Source organism: Thermobia domestica, chromosome 8 (assembly GCF_964235325.1).
Source record: "Thermobia domestica chromosome 8, izTheDome1.hap1.1, whole genome shotgun sequence".
NCBI classification, from domain to species: domain Eukaryota; kingdom Metazoa; phylum Arthropoda; class Insecta; order Zygentoma; family Lepismatidae; genus Thermobia; species Thermobia domestica.
In genome coordinates, this window is record NC_137461.1 from 275809364 (window position 1) to 275827103 (window position 17740).

Below are 17740 nucleotides of genomic sequence, written 5' to 3' on the forward strand. Positions count from 1 at the left end.
CGTCAACTTTAGCTTTGACGGGGACGGATAATTGTGGCAAATTCAGCCACACTGCCTCACTCCCTACGGTCTAGTAGCGAAACATTGACTTTTTTTTTTTGGTAAATGGTAACATGGATCAAATAGCATATAATTTGAAAGGATATTTGATACTAGTTATGAAAATATGTTTGTTTTCAAATTTCACTCAATACGTTAGGAAAAATTGTTTTCACAAATGTTACCCATTAGACACAGGAATTCTCAAACAAGATTGTTTAGCGTTAGTAAAAGTTATGAATAATCTCAATTATTAATTGTGCTGAGCAGCAACGTACACTGTGAGAAACATTATACGTGTCGCCGCATTTCTGGTGGTCTAGTGGCGAAACCTTTATTGTTAAATGGCAACATCTGTAAAATAACATATCGTATAAAAGCTCCTTTAATTTTCGTTATAAAAAAAGTTATTTGAAAAGTGTACACAAGACTGTGGGAGAAATCACGTTCGAAAAGTTTACAAATAACAGTAACACTGGATTGTAAAATGGCATTTGTTTCCTATTAACCATTCAATAATCTCTATTACCCACTAGAGTAGCAGAAACACCAGCAAGCTGTGTTGTAATGAACATAACGCGTCTCACCTTAGCCGGTATGGTCTAGGACAAAACTTTCATTTGCTCTCAATTAAACATTGGAGCACGTAATGTACCATTGGAAAGCTCTTTTGAGTTTATTTACACAATGCCATTTGTTTGGACATTTAATGAGTATTTGTCGTATTCACATGCGTTGAACTTCACTGCCTGTGAGGTCATAAATTGGTAGGGTTTTTTTTATATTCGGAAATTAAGGTTAGACATTCCTTCCACCATTACCACGCAGTAGAAGATGATAACTGCTACATCACTTTGAGCAATTTGACCGTATCGTACCTACTTTGGAAATTAGTGATGATAAAACTTTTAATTTGTGTAAAGATCAACATTTATCAATTGACACAGTATTTGAAAGAGCTTTTGATTTTGCTGACAACATTGAAATTAATTTGGAATTATCGTAATAAATACCAATACTGTGATTGAAACTGTTGCATACAATAAGTTGGAATTTGCCTTTGTTGCAGTAAGAGCTTGTAGCAACATTACTGTGCTAATTTGGTTTGACTTAAACCACATTCTCTGGTCCGGTTGCTAACATTAATTGTAAAGAGCGTTCAGTAGTCCGGACCCACTTTGTAAGTGTGGTGAAGACATCAGGAAAAACAAGACCAAAGTATTCAAAAACGAAGACAGAAATCATGTGCTAACCTCATTGTGTTTTACATTTTCGTTCGTTTCTAATAACGATGTGCCAGTAAATACGTACAGTTCGAAACACCCAGTACAATGCACACTTGGAACATAACCTTATATTATTAAATGTTCGAAGTGCCAGCCCTCAACTTCCATACAGTAGTAGAGACGTTGCTCGAAATGATTGCGTTCATTCTGTAGAGTCTTTGGTTTTCTTTTTCCCGACATACTGCCACTATTCTTTGCCGTAGTTCATGTAATGAATGTGGCTTTGTTACGTAGAGTTTAGATTTTAAGTGCCCCTACAGAAAAAAAAAATCCAGCGGTGAAGACCAGGAAACCTTGCAGGCCACTCAATAGAACCTCTCCTACCTATCTAATGATCGTGAAACCTCTGATCTAAATACTACCTAACCTGGACATCATAATGTGGTAGCGCACAATCTTGTTGGAAAGTATCATGTCCTCCGAATAAGTTGGATCGTTTTCAATTGTTTCAGTGATCATAGGGTCCACATAATTATGTAACAAATCGAGATAGGTGTGTCCCGTTCAAGATATGTGGCAGAAAGACAGGGCCAACAGTGCGATGACTCAGTATGTCTCATGTCTTATCTAGTTAGCAGCAACATTTGACAATAATGGTAGATAATTCTTTGAATGACTCTCGACAACAATACATTTCAAGTCAACATGTCACAGTCAAGGATAACTAGCTCACTGAGATACTCATAACGCTCTCTGTTCCCGTTCCCGAAATGTGGACAGTTTCGTTTCGTGCAATGTACACTTTCACGGCCTCTTTCGCGAATGATCTGTAAATTAGACAGTATCCGCCTTATGCAGAATCGTTTTGACGTATGATTAGCATCATGCTAAAAGCCTGGCTACCTGCAGGAAACATATGTTAGTCGAACTCTTTAGTATGGCACTAATCACACGTCATTACGACTCTGCATAAGGCCCTATATATTCAAATCTGTCACACACACTGTATTCATTGCACTTCCACACAAATTTTGTACGTTGACTCAAAAGAGCTTTCGGAGGGCGCGGTGGCTCAGTGGTAGAGCGTTCACCTCTGGTGCTTGGGGTCCCGGGTTCGATCCCAGCCCCCGCCAAGTGAACTTTGTGGTGGACAAACACCGTGATCGTGGGTTTTCTCGGGGTTCTCCCGTTTCCTCCCACTTTCTTCATTCCACCATTTCACTCATCTCTCATTATCACCGTCTCCTTTAGCCTAACCGGCATAACCGTGGGACGTAAAACTTAAAGATTTCATTTTTTTTTTCAAAAGAGCTTTCCAATGGTACCGGTATGTTACGTGCTCCATGTTTTAATTGAGAGCAAATGAAAGTTTTGTCCTAGACCATACCGACTAAGGTTCATTACAACACAGCTTGCTGGTGTTTCTGCTACTCTAGTGGGTAATAGAGATTACTGAATGGTTAATAGGAAACTGTCATTTTACAATTCAGTGTTACTGTCATTTGTAAACATTTCGAACTTGATTTCTCCCACTTTCCAAATAATAACCGTTTTGAAACCAGAATTAAAGGGGCTTTTTACGCGATATTTTATTTTGCAGATGTTGCCATTTAACAATAAAGGTTTCGCGACTAGACCACCGGAAATGGGGCGACAAGTCTAATGTTTCTCACAGTCAGGTTGCTGGTCATTTCTCATCACAATTAATAATTGAGGATAGTCATAACGTTCACTAACGCTAAACATAAACTTGTTTGAGAATTGCTGTGTGTAATGGGTAAAATTTGTAAACGCAATGTTTCCTTATGTATTGGGCGAAATTTCAAACAATCACATTTTCATAACTAGTATTAAATATCCTTCCAAACGATATGCTATTTGACCCATGTTGCCATTTACAAAAAATGAAAGTTTCGCCGCTCGACCGCAGGGAGTGAGGCAGTGCGGCTAAATTTGCCACAATTATCCGTCCCTGACAAAACTAAAGTAGACGTGTTTGAGAATTTTTCGAACCAACTCCGCTATTACGAGGTACAGACGGTGACAAATTTTAAATGAATCATCCTGTATAGAATTATTAATTATTAAATTTTTAATTTCTGTTTAAGCAAAATATTGTCTGAAATTCATTTCAGCCGATAGATCGTATCAGTTTCTTCCAGATTTATTTTTGTTTGGGGGGGCACTGCCACCCTGAAGCTCTGACAGTGCCTCCCAGAAGATCAAAATAATGCGTCTTTAATATAATAATAAATACATAGAATAGTACGGTGTGAAAATATGTGCCCCTCCGAATAATATGTGCCCCCCCCCCGGAACATCTTTTGAGAGAAACTCTAGGTCGCATCAATCTAGAAAGAAAACAATCTTTACGGATTCACGGTGACAGCACTCGATCGTACAAGTATTAAAATGCTTTTCAAGCCTCCCTGAATAATGATTTCCTGGGTTTCCCTCATTCACACCAGACGAACGGCGGTATGGTACCTAATATATTTGTCCCAGGTTACTTCCTTAACCATTCCTTTCTTCCTCCCAAATTCCCCAGGCAGTGTGATCACCGAGAGACCTCATTCTTCATAGAGGACGTGCTAACATTACCATAGTTCCCGAAAGCCTAACAATTTAGTTCTTAACTGGCTCATCTAGATACAACAATTTTTATGTACAGAGGAGTAACTATTACTGGTAATCATCAACCAAGATATGACTAATAGTATCAGTGGTGAAAGCTGATAAGTTCAATATAGAACATTCACCAGTCAAGAGCAATGATTACTGATAATCATCAACCAAAATGTGACTAATGGTATCAGCGGTGAAAGCTGATAAGTTCAATATAGAACATTCACCAGTCAAGAGCAATGATTACTGATAATCATCAACCAAGATGTGACTAATGGTATCAGCGGTGAAAGCTGATAAGTTCAATATAGAACATTCACCAGTCAAGAGCAATGATTACTGATAATGGCGATTAATGGCGATTTTTTTTTTTCAGTAATCACATTATTTCCGAGTTTTACAGTAACATAGTGTAAATTACGTGAAATGTTATGCTGTGTGGTGTTTAAAATCATGAGAGAAAAGAAAGGATTGTATTGAGGATGATTTCAGAAAAACTATGTTGGGTGATTTTACACATTGTCTATAGCATGATCCATTCATGTCTCGTAGCCTTTCACCCATTGGTGGTATACAAATCCCTAGGGGTTGGTGGAACAAACTTTAGAGGGCCCGTAGCATTATTTAAATCTCTCACACATTATAAAACATGTAAAAAATAATGTTATGGGCCATCTGTGCACATATGGACTATAATTGTATCTTGTAAATAAATGTTTGGAATTTAATTGTTGCTAACAATGCTCTCTCTCAACCGCTGTTACTACGCAGATACCAAAATTTCAAAGCTTGGGGTCCGTACTTTACCGTAGAAATTAAGAGATTCCGCAACTCTGAAGTAATTGGAAACCACTTTCATAGACTATAGCAGGGGTAAAAGTGAGAAGGAACACCAGGGGACGTCGTCCTCCTACTTTTACAAAATATCTATGGCGTTCCCCCGCTTCCTGAAAAAATACAATGGGCGAAGATAGGCGCGGGGGACGGCGTCACGTCATCCATCCCCCTACCTTTTCAGATCCACTTTTACCCCTGGACTATAGAGAGTGTGACAGAAGGAAACGTACCCAAAGGAAGGCTTAAGACTAAAATATAGGGACTAAATAGCAAGAGATGCAAGAAACAATACCAACAAGAAAATAGTCGAGCACAGGACAGGAAAGTAGGAAAGGTGTATAAAATCTGTCAAGTGTTTGCTGACCCCGTAGAGAGAGAACATATCAGCATTCTGTGTTAATATTACTAATTGAATGTATATCGCCAGCAAAAGCCATACTTTCTCCCTAGCGTTATCTTAAAAACAACCTCGGAGGTCGATTGGATTTGATTTTAACATCCCTCTCAGCACCGAAGCTATATGAGAATTGATCCTACAGTTTAAGATAGATTGCAAACTAAGCACATACTTTCTGTAGTGCTACGTTTATTAGTATGAAATATTTTCTTCGTAGCATAGTTATCAATATATAGCGACAAAATCTTTTTGTTTTATTAAGATTCATTAAAGAGTTTCTTCCTTGGTGTCTTTGGTTACATAACACAATGCAAAAGTAATATTAAAAAAAAAAAAGATTGAAAGCAATATATAAGAATAGGATAGGCCTACTTATTCTAATATTTTGTTTTTATACCGTAGGCATCTCTGGAAACTTTCTACGGCATGGGATATATTGCTGGTCCTACAATCGGTGGTGTCTTGTACGAAGTAAGTATAACACAGCAACTGAGGACCGTTTTAACAAAACTCAATAAAGGCCATTTTAATGCGTTTTTTTTTAAAACGGATTCTGGTACTTTAATATTAGCCTTACAGAATAGCTAACAAAAACTACAACAAAACAATATTTGCGTTATAAAAGGCGGCTGAATATAACAAATTTTCACAAAACTCGACATCTCCATTTTCCAAGATTCTACAAATCTGAACTAATCCATCTTTTATACAGCATGATTGAAACTAAGAACATAATTTTTAAAAGTGAAATTTTAATAGCCTTTACACTCATATGTGTTTATTGTCGGACAGTCACACATCAACTTGGTAAGCACTGGCGCAAATCCTGGGGGATGAGGGGGACATGTCCCCTCCATTCTTGGAACTGAGGGGGACTGTCCCCCCAATAATCCGATTTGAAATTCGTTTTGGGGAAGAAATTTGATTATTTTTGTCCGATTGTCACAAAGGAATGAGAGATGAAATTGATGTTCCCCAGAATAAGCCTCAAATCTGCCCACCTTCCAATGTTGAAGACAACTCTACTCCTCTGATCCTCCACAACATTATTTTTCAACTTCATAATATTTTGGACATTGCAAAAAAAAAAAAAAAAAAAAAAATGGGAACGGTCTTACCCGTCCCCCCGAATGTTGAAGCCAGATTTGCGCCGCTGTTGGTAAGCGATTGTTGGACAACAAGGCATATTGTCCCGTGTAATTTTCTTTCGTGTCCAGCCACGGTTTTATTATAAGATTAGTAGCTGTTATAGAACACTCTTGTTGGAATATCATTATTAAGATGTTTAGAAGGTTCAAAATATTTTAAAACATTGTAAGAGGTGGAAAGTGGAATACAAAGTAGTATTCGTCAACGTTAAAAGAGTAAGATGTGTACGATTGCACCCTCAAATGAAGAGCTGAATATAGACTGTAACAGGCTCGTAGTCAGCCAAAAAATAGTAGGGGGTCCGATCCAACCATATTATAGTTCATTTCTAAGCCTACCGTGAAAATTTTACGGGGGGCTTCCTCCATGGCCCCCCCCCGTGGGTACGGGGCTGAACTGTAACCATATTGAAACAACAAAGGAAACAATATGCATAGCATGTTCTTTATGTTTCAATGATCTTGTTAATTTTAGAGACGGCCTGTATATGAATAAGACAGAAGTTGAACAGGATAATTTCTATGATACGTGAGAGTGAACTTGCCTAAAAGACCCGAGCTACTCATGTGTTAAAAGAAAAATATAAATTTACTTATAGGCTATATTATTAATTTCTTATTCTGATATTATCTACAAAAGATAATATACTTAAGAGCCCATTGAATTTAAATGCTTAGAATGTATAACACCTAGCTTAATAAAACAAAGGAGAAACAACCATGAAAAAGTGGATATGGTGAGTTTTGTAAAAATTTGTAATTTATAACTTTTTTCCTCAATAAAAACCGTTAGTGATTAACTTAATATTATTCCTTCATCAATCTCTATTTACATGGATGACCAGTATTAAATTTTTGAAATGTTTTGAATCAACTTTGTTGAGTACAACTTGGAAATCTCTCCTGTAAAATTTTGCAAATGGCGTTTGTTGAGTTTTGTTAAAACGGCCTTGCTCGAATAAAGTGCTATTTTACACGTTAATGCATCTATCTTGTAGTATTATTCTAGCATCCAGTCAAATTTTGCATTTTAGGCTTTGTTCTTCACTCGTTTTGTTCTACAAAGCTGATCAGGTGTTATCTAACTCATGCAAAGTAGATATATGGTATCGCCATTGGAACAGGGGTGCCCACAAGGGGGGGATATGACGCAAATTGCGTCATTGAAATATTTGGGGGGGTAAAAATCTATATAAATATGTTTGAGAGGGTGTAAAAATTAATCGAAAAGATTTTTTTTTCATGGAAGGCAATTACCTAAGGATAGGCAATTGAGGGGGGGGTGTCATGGACATGAGGGGGGTGGGCACCACTGCATTGGAAGATAACGTACAAGCAGATCTCATGATTTTCAATACGTTCAACCGTTTGTTAATGAAATCGTTAGGTGATGGGAGTTGTATGTCGACGAGTGAATATCCGCGATTTTTAAAAGAAAATATTTTTCTATCATCATTTACTGCAATTTGCAATTTTTACAGAAAAATTTCGAAATTTGTTGAAGCATTGTAATTGCATTATACAATACTAATTAATGCGTGATCTTTTAAAAAAATGTACTTCTTCTACCCAACATCTTTTTAAAATTGTGAAGTACTGTATGTGAAGCTTTATGAGAATTTGTAAAACAATCACTGCAAGAAGTTCTGCGTAATTATGAAATTAATTTTTGAAATGCAGCTCTTCCCTGACTCCCAGAATCAACCAGAACTCACAAAGTGCCTGTATACCAATCTCCGTTCATTCCGTTCCAACCCCTCTACCTCACGATATTATTTAATAAAGTTGTTTGTTTTGTATTCAGATTTTGCTTCGAAAGTTAGTGTATTTGACGACCTATCTAAAAGTTTTGCTTTGGTAAGTACATCTGGACCTAAGACACGGCATATTTCTGAAGAAGCTTCTCTGACTAATGTAACAAATCTTTCAGTTACTTGGGTATGACATTGGAAATGGAAAAGCAGTGGAAGAACAGGTGTATATTGCTGTAGATCATTTTTTCGACCGGTGAAGTGTCAAGGATGTTTTGGTAGCTTACCATGCTTGCCAGTTGGTAAGGTCAATGTAATCTTAGAATCAGTTCATTTCTGCGATATTTAACCTGCGAACATATTTCTTTTGGCCTCCTGGACCTCACAGGAAGGATTCTACACACAACTAGTTCTTTAATGTGCTTTCGATCATCGGTGAGCATAGATACAAAGAGATTCTCCGAATAAGCTAAGAAACCATTGTGTTCAATTGTAGTATTCATAATGAGCTTCAGTTCATCCTTTAGATATCTTCAAAAGGATGTTACAACGTAAGTTCAGAAGAGTATCGTTGATAGTTGGGTTATGTTCAATGTGAAACTACATTGGAGCATGAACTTTTATAATAAAAGTAGTCAGATCCTTCAAGCTCGTAGATGGCTCGATAGTACTTAAGTGAACTCGATGCACTCTGACGGCAGTTGATAGGTATCTTGTATGTGGTAATTTCCCAAGACTTCTTGCGGCCATACTAGATGAACATATACCTAAAGACACAGATTTCCGTACATCCCGTAGGTATTTTTGATATATATATATATATATATATATATATATATATATATATATATATAATACGAAGATTTTTTTCAATGGTTTCTTTACATCCAGGAAAAGTCAACAATTGGTAAAATTTTATAGTTGTCTAAACACTCATCTATAGTTACCGAGAATCTTTTGAAGTTGTTCCATCCAAATGCTCTAACACTTTCCATTGCAGCAATTTGTTAGATTACGCAGTGATCTTCTATTCCTTCTCCCTAGTAAACAAATCACACGCCCAATATTTCCAGTGTTCACAACAGTTTCATCACATTCGACTTCTACGAATTTTGATTGGTCTGTTTTGTCAGAAAATCCCAAATAGTTTCCTTGATACTGTGTTGTAGCAGATTTTGGTGCAATATGGCTCAGGCATACACCTCTGGTGGCCTGAATCAGAATTTCTAGTTTTACACCTGCGATGAAAATTGCAATCTCCCGTATCATCAATGATCAAAGTTATATTTTTTCAGCCATCAAACTAAAGGTCTTGAATTGTAATTCCTTCTCTGATTGCTTTTGGAGATTGACGCAATTTTCTCAGTCCTATCCGAACCATATTTAGACCTACAATAATAGGTAGTGTTTTATCTGCGGTGTTTCTCACACTGTTTAAGTCGTGCGGATATGGTGAGATGGCGGCAGTAGGTTTGTACGGCACTGAGTATCTGTCACATCTTCCAGCAAATGTTGCAAGATTGAGTCTTGCTTGGAGTATCGATGATGGGTGATATCAATAAAACGGTGAAGTTACTCATTATTCCCAATTTTGTAGTAGTTACTCGCATTGGTATCAATAAAAAGAGAACTGAGCACTATTCGTCTCGGCTGACCTCGGAGAAGCCCCGCCCTTTTGAACTAACCACACCTCTATTCTCGAGCTGAGTAACTACTCCGCGTTTGATATCAATAAAAATCAAAGACTTCTCTGTGATGGTAGTAACTTCTCCAAATTTGTGGAGCAAGCTAAATGGGTGACTCCGTGCGAAATATGTCAGAGTATATGATTGTTTTGCTACATAGAAAAACTTGTAAACTGCATAGAAATATTGCAAATGGAGATTACAAAAAACATTATAGGTTCATGAAAGAAAATGTAGAGTGGTTAGCACAACATTTTTTAAAAAGAGAATCAATCTAAATTTGGGGTGGTGCACTACGTAATAACGAAAAGATGTGGTTTTTCTAGCGTTACCAGAGTAATCCGGATTCCAGGTCGGAATGTCAGGGGATTCTGGTGTGCCTCAAAGTACTGTGTCTATGACTACTACCAGTGTAATGGATGCGATTATTGCGATATCTGAAAATTGATTGTTTCCGGAAGTGTGCATACTATGCAAACAACAAAGGTTGAGTGGCAAGAACAATATACATTTCCGGGTGCTATCTGAGCACTTGACTATACCCACATGGTAATAAAGAAACCTAGTACTTTGGAGACGAATACGCTAATAGGAAGAGCTCCTTCGTGGCTAAGCGGTTAGCGCACACGCTTTTGGCATGAGAGACCCGTGTTCGATTCCCGGCGGGAGCTCGTGTAGTTCGGATTCCACGTTAATCAGTAGGTCCCGTATCATATAGCCTCGCTACTGAAAAGGACGTTAAACTCAAAATCAAATCAACTCAACGTTGGTAGGAAGGGTGTATACATGAGAATGTATTTTTTATGCCAAGGCGAAAGATGACACGTATGATGTGGAAAACGAAATCAGATGGACGTGCTTTATGATGTGACTGGCTAGATTTTTTTAAAAAAGGAAACAAAGGGGCTAAGTGTCTGATTTCGTTTTTAAGGCCAAACAATCTACAAAAGATCTTGGACAACTCGTGATATGCGCTTGTCGTGTTGATCTTGATACTGCTGGATTCAAATCAACATCCATCAGCTCCAATAGGTTCGTTCTCATGGTTTCAGTGTTATTTCTTGTTTCCCCCTTTTTTGTTATATTTTTGTTTTATTCTCGCTTGAATATTAAAGATTCTCTTTTGGATTTGTGTCTCAGTCGTAGATGTATTTGATATTTCGTTGCATTTCACTGTAATTGCCTTCAAAACTTCGGCTTTCCTTCGTTTACTTTCTGGTAACTGTGACTTTGAAAGTACCACTGGAAACTCTTTTATAATATCCACAAATTCATTTTCATTGAAACTGTCGTTGCTACTTGTCCCTTCCATGGCGTTTAGCGTTACCTAGAACGAAATGACCGCTCAACAGATGGAAGAAATGAGTAACAACTACTTTTATTGATACAAATCAGTGCTACGTGCAGATGAAGCGCGAGTAAACGTTCATAAATCTGAAGCAGACTAGACCTGACTAGTGGCTTGTTTTATTGATACGAAATTGAGGGCGGAGATTACTCCAGGTGTGGTTACTCCGATTCTCAAGCAGGACTTGTCAGGAGTAGTTACTTATTTTTATTGATATCACCCGATGTTGATACCAAGGGTTCATATACATCAGGTAATTTTACCAAGGAAATATAAACATCAAGGTCTTCTACGAATGCGTAATCATTTACGAACAAAAAAATCTTTATCAAAAGTTCTAATGATTTTCTATTCGTTACGAATTTGTTCCGTTCAAATTTGAATCTTTCGTAACTAGGTAAATCATTCATATCACAGCTCCTTCCTGAAGTTGCTGGATGGTTCGAAGATCAGTAGCACCACGGACCATTAGCCTCCTAGGTTTCTGACTTCGTTTTCTTTAGAAAAGTCGTTCTACTGAAGAGCTTTCTGCGATTAATCGCAAAGACAAAGCTCATAGCCATCCCATTTGCACGAGGGTTATCGAAGAGTCTTCGCTTCTATAGACTTGAACTTCATTTTAAAAGTTTACGTCCTCTTTGCGCCTGACGTGATTATAGAAGGTTACGAAGTTTCTATTCCTGTCTATCCATTATTCTGAGACTCTGAAGAACTGGGATCGACGCCTTATTCCAAATAGACCCCCTATCTTAAAGTTTAGAAGCAATCCTTCTGTAAATTTTCCAGATCTTATATTGTCCTGTATTCTGTTTTTAGAACCTGTATGTAATGTTAGAATACATCTTAGCAAAACATACCGCTGATCTTGTTCAGACTAACAGCAATAAGACAGTTCACTTAATTTCTTGATTGAACCATTGTAAACTTCAGAACACTGAATTGCACCAAGTAATCATTGAACAGTCCTCAATCGACGCCGAAGTCATATCACAGAATGAATTCTCCATTTAACTCAACAAACACTTCGCATCACAAACAAATTTGACGTTTGGATATCAACTACCCACAGTTGTACAAAGCATGAAAGAAAAATCAAACACGGGTCACGATTTAACGTGCCCACGAGCTTCACTTCTATTGTATATAAGTATACTGACGGCAGCGTTGCCAATGTGATCAGATGATACTGTACCTACCACCGCGCGTCCTATCCATCTTTCTGGTAAACGTTCGTGCAAAGGATGACGAAGAGTGATGCTCCAGTGAGGTGGTGCTCCATTCTGTTGGAAAATATCGATTCGAAGCTCTTCGATTTGTGGGAATAAAAAATTCCCAGAATGTCTAAGTACAGGATTTTCCACAGCGATTCCGTAATATAGAAAGAACCAAACACACAATCGTGAATAACACCACACCATACATTGACTTTCGAAATCTCTTTCCACTTCACGATAGACATGCAGGTTCTCGGATCTTCAAATGCGTACATTACGGCTATTCATTCACTGTGCCTTAAATATGTAAACAAGCTTTGTGAGAGAATTGTGTCTAAGAAATGCTTCGTTTTTTCTGTATTTTCCGTATCATGTCAGTTACAAACTCACTTATCTGGTTGAGTGACTTGCACATGCTGAACTTTATATGGATAGAACCGTAATATCTCTTTCGTAGGATCTTGTGTACTGTCGGAACAACCATATCCAATTCCCTGTTACCTTTCGCACAGATTTCTTAAGGCTGCATACGAACACTTGTCGGGTGTGTTCAAGATTTTCATTGCTTGTGCTTGGACGGACAGAACTCTTCTGATTAAAAATAAACATACATTCTGACAAATGGGAAGTATCTCTATGTATTCCCACAACATATGTTAACAAACCTAACGCCAAGTTGTAGCACAAATAGAAGGCAGAGGCTTCAACCACAAACTTCTGAAAAAATTAAAACCAAATCTTGTGCTTGGCCACTCAGTGTTTTGAAGTTTATCTGCGTTTGTATCACCGATTTTGTTTCAAAAAATAGCACATAGCTTGAAGTTTATCCTACGGAATCCCTATTTTTATCAGAGTATATTTTCTGGGATAGCACTGTCTATGAATTCACTTGTAATCTGGAACGAAGAGAAAACTTTTTGATTTTATTTGATTATCACTGCTATCAGCTTGTTTTCTGATTTACTCAAGATTCAATTAAAAAGGAAGATTTATTAGATTTAAATAAAATTCAAATGTTATATTTCTATATTATACACATATTGAGTGCATATTGTCCTGTTCATTACATTGTGTCCTGTATTATGTATTATTACTTTAACAATTTGCGACCTATGATTACGTGAGTTTTGATCTAGTTTTTCACATAGCAATGACAAGGGATACATTAAACCATGAATTAAAGATGAAATTGCAATATCTTGTAAATGTATGCAAAAACTTACATTTAAAGTTCATGAATACAATTAATTATGATTTTATTATGTTTGCTTACTTATATATATATATATATATATATATATATATATATATATATATATATATATATATATATATATATATATATATATATATATATATATAATATAGGGTGTTCTGAAAAAGCCCCCTCGGACTACAGAACACTTTTGTAAGTGAAAATAAAGCAAAAAATATATATAATTATATATCTTTTGGGTCCTAGTCTATAGACACGAATTGTGCAACGCGACAGATAAAGAAATATAGAGTATATCGACCAATCATCAAATAATTATATCGATTCTTAACAAATAGCAGTTAGTCGATATACGTTGACAGTAGCATCTCTTATTAACGTAACAATCGATGTAACGGTTTGATGGATTCATAATGGTTCTAAATTAATATTCGACGTTGCCACATAGTGAATCTATTGCCTCCCTATGGCAGCTGAAGGATTCCCCGAAGCATATACCAATATATATTTTTTCGCTTTATTTTGCCCTGAAGAATAACACTGTTGTCCGTAGGTGTCATTTTTAGAACACCTTATGTATAAAATTCATTGATTTGTATTTAAAGTGCATTTTCTTGTTTTAGGCAGGAGGTTACATGGTGCCGTTTATGGTGATGGGAGGCAGTTTAATAATTGTTGGAGTTCTGACGTATTTGGTTCTTCCGTTATCATCTCCTTCATCAGGGGAAGGACATCCCACACAAGGTAACACTAAACTTCTCAAACTTAATAGCATTGTGTATAGTGTATCTCGATATAATTTATATCTCATTAATAATATTGAAATGAGGTGATTTTGAGTTTAACTTCCCTTTCAGCAGCAAGGCTATATGAGACGTGGACCTACTGATTAACGTGGAATCCGAACCACATGAGGTCCCACGCCAAAGGCTCGTATGCTGATAATAATATTGAAACATAACTTTCCTCCACTCCGTGCAAGTGCAATTGAGACTGGTTATACATAGTAAAGGAATTTTGTGAAACACTACGTATGTTATTCCTGAAATAGTATAAATGTATGCACATTCTTATTTGCTGTTGTCACAGGCTGGTAGCCAGCCCAAAACTGTAAAGGGGCTGAAGGTAGGGGGGCCGATCAACCATATTATAATTCATTACTATATTATAGTCCATTTCCAAGACTAACGTGAATATTATAGGAGGCAGCAAAAATTTAGGGGATCCGGCCCCCCTAGATCCCCCTGGATAAGGGCCTGGTTGTTACTATAAAAACCGAAAGATCATTGAAGAGCAGTTGTTCACAGTGTACCAAGGGTGCCATCGATTTTAATATATCGATACTTTTGGTGTTCCAGTACTTCGATATATCGAGAAAGTTTCTGTATGTTTTCGATTTTTTCAATATCAAAATCCGGATATTATACATAGTGTGTGGTGTCTTCCTTCCCATGCCTTTTGGTTATGTTCCTCAGAACACAATTATTCCTCTTTCTATCTTCTTGCTTGGCGTCAATATTCTTCTCTTCCTTGTTGTTTCTCTTGCATTCGACCCAACAAATTGTCTTCATTCTTCTTCACAGCAACGTTTTAAAAATACCTTCCATCGCTTTTAAACTGCCCTTTTCTTGCCTTTGGAATACCACATTTCATGAAATTTCTTTTAGCTCCTTATTGAAAGACCAACAAAGTAAGATTTCATTTTTCCAAAATGCTTATTTAGCCGATCATATCCTTGGGATAGCAGTTAATTTTCACTAATAAAACTAGGCAGCTATAGAAAACTAACGGGATGTCTTCTGTTACCATTTTGATCTTGTTTTGGCGGCATTTTCGGTGCATTTTTTTGGGAAAATGAAGTTCAGAAGACCTCTAGTGTTCTCCTGTTCCTGAAGAAAGAAAAAGGAATTTTGCACCATTAAATTAAGGTAGAGGTATGATCTTTAACCCTCTGTATGACCTGATTAACTCACAGAAAGTTATAAGCTAAGACAGTGGTGTATTTACGATTTTGTTTCGGGGGGCTTTGCTAACTTTCGGCGAGGGGTCTTTGCCTGAAAATGTGAAAATTCTGCAAGATATTTCATATACTTTACTATAGTAAGTAAGATTTCGGGGGAGGGGGGCATAAGTCCGGAAGGCCCCTCTAAATACGCCACTGGCTAAAACACTAGGGTTGGCAGATCTGTAGGTGTCATCATAAGTTTGTCTGGCATGTTTCATATTGTACGTTTATTTTTCCGATAAGGTAGTAAGTAAAATATATTCATGTACATTTTAAAAATGTTTGTATAAGTCAGTACGAAAAAAGAGTACCGGTAATTTCTTACACACTATCAAGAACAGAATCCAGCAGACATAGCGCCAGAACGTGACGGCGTAGACCAAGGGGGGCGGGTATGTTTTGTGTTCTAATGAAAATGAGAACTGGGTTTTATGTACATTTTTTGGTAACAGATATGTAGTAGATGTAGGATAGATCAAGAGGGTTTAATTCATTAAATAGCTACCCCTTTCACTAGAACCAGTCCTTTCATTACAAATGCACATGGATACACAGTATAGAAATATAAGTGAAGATTCAAACAACACATAATGATACATGATATTCTACTGTATTTCATTAATAGCGTAAATTACACAATAAACTGTCAAATTAAAACTGCAATTAAAAATTGGCTTCTGCAAACATTTCTATATTGGAGCATCATTATTACAAGAACACAAGCGAATAGCTAATTATTAATCGTTCGTGGTTTCTTTCACTGCCTTTGTAACAACAACTTGTGCATGTAAGCATGAATATCTTAAAAGTACATATTCTACAGGTCTTTGTATCTGATACTCTACTTAGCAGTAAAAGACAGAAAATTAAAACAATTAATATAAATCTTAAATTCAATAAAAGAAATATACAGTAGTAACTAAATTAATACATTCATATAGAAACAACAATATATTTTAGAATATTTAGTTTAGATCGAGTGTGTGTGTTGATCAAAATAGCACGAATAAGTTTACAGCTACTTTTATGACTACATTTTAATGGAGTTTTTAATATGTATGTTTTTACGTCCGTAAATTTTGGAATAAAAATTCATGTTATCAATTATGTGCAACGGGCGCGCAACGAGAGGGGGGGCTAAAGGGCAGGCCCCCTGAACTTTTCGTGGCCCCTCCAGAACTTAACACAAAATGCTATTATTAATACAAAAAACACAATTTAGCTATTGGTAAGAAAATGTTTAATGATTTGCTCTCCCCCCCCCCCAAACCTCTGTAGCTGGTTGCGGGCCTGATGTGCGAATTCTCATTGCTTATCATCAATTAACCTAAAACACACCTGTTGCAGTAATTTTATGACAACAGTGTTGCCAGGAACCGCGTTTCTGTCAAAAATACCCATTTTACGGACTTGCATTAAATAACCTTTTTATATGGCAACACTGCATTAACCTAGTCATATTTTTGCACCAATGGATAAATGTTGATGCATACTGTACATATACACAAGAATTCGCCCGCAAGAAATCAGTTTTCTGTAACTGAATATTGATTTTCTTCGTTTTGCACATTTTTTATTTTACACTTACGGTAATTTCTTTCGTTACTACATAAAAACGTTACAAGTTCCGGCATTGGTCATGATCTCGAAAATATCTACATAGAATATGTTTACATTTATTTTAAGTCACAGGTCTTTATCATTCTTAGATCAAAAGATATACGCAATCAAACTTTGGGTTGCGCAACTTTACGGACACACTGCAATATATATATATAATTAGTGCTCTCAACGGGTCGGGTCGGGTTGAAGACCAACCCGACCCGTGACCCGAATTGACCGACCCGACCCGAGTGACCCGACCCCTGATCCGATCCGATTAACCTGACCCGACAACCAGACTCGAGCTGACCCGATTAACCCGACCCGACAATCCGACCCGAATAACCCAACCCGACCCGACTGAACCGACCCGAACCTACCCGACCCGGGTCGGGTCAACCCGACACGTTTGAGAGCACTATGGTCGCGATACTGGGTGAACGCCAAAATGCACTCCCATTGGGAATTAAACCCGGACCACGTGTACCGAAGTCTTACACGTTAACCACTAGCTAGATCAAGCGGGGGATTTGTATATGCATCGTAATGAATATTTGGCACTTTTGACGTTTGGTTATTTCTTTTTATAACTGATACCAGTGTCCGACGTGGGAGAAATTTATTTTTTTTCTTGATTTAGTTCTATG

General features: G+C 37.1%; 1 protein-coding gene across 1 annotated transcript in view; it reads left to right on the forward strand.

Moving 5' to 3' along the window:
* The window catches only part of LOC145693642 (MFS-type transporter SLC18B1-like), a 263501-nt gene that overhangs the window by 205141 nt on the left and 40620 nt on the right, over window positions 1–17740 (forward strand). Inside the window, exons 5-6 of the mRNA XM_081769831.1 lie at window positions 5527–5595; window positions 14110–14230. Of these exons, the coding sequence (XP_081625957.1) occupies window positions 5527–5595; window positions 14110–14230 (190 nt within the window). The remainder of the gene's footprint in view (window positions 1–5526; window positions 5596–14109; window positions 14231–17740) is intronic.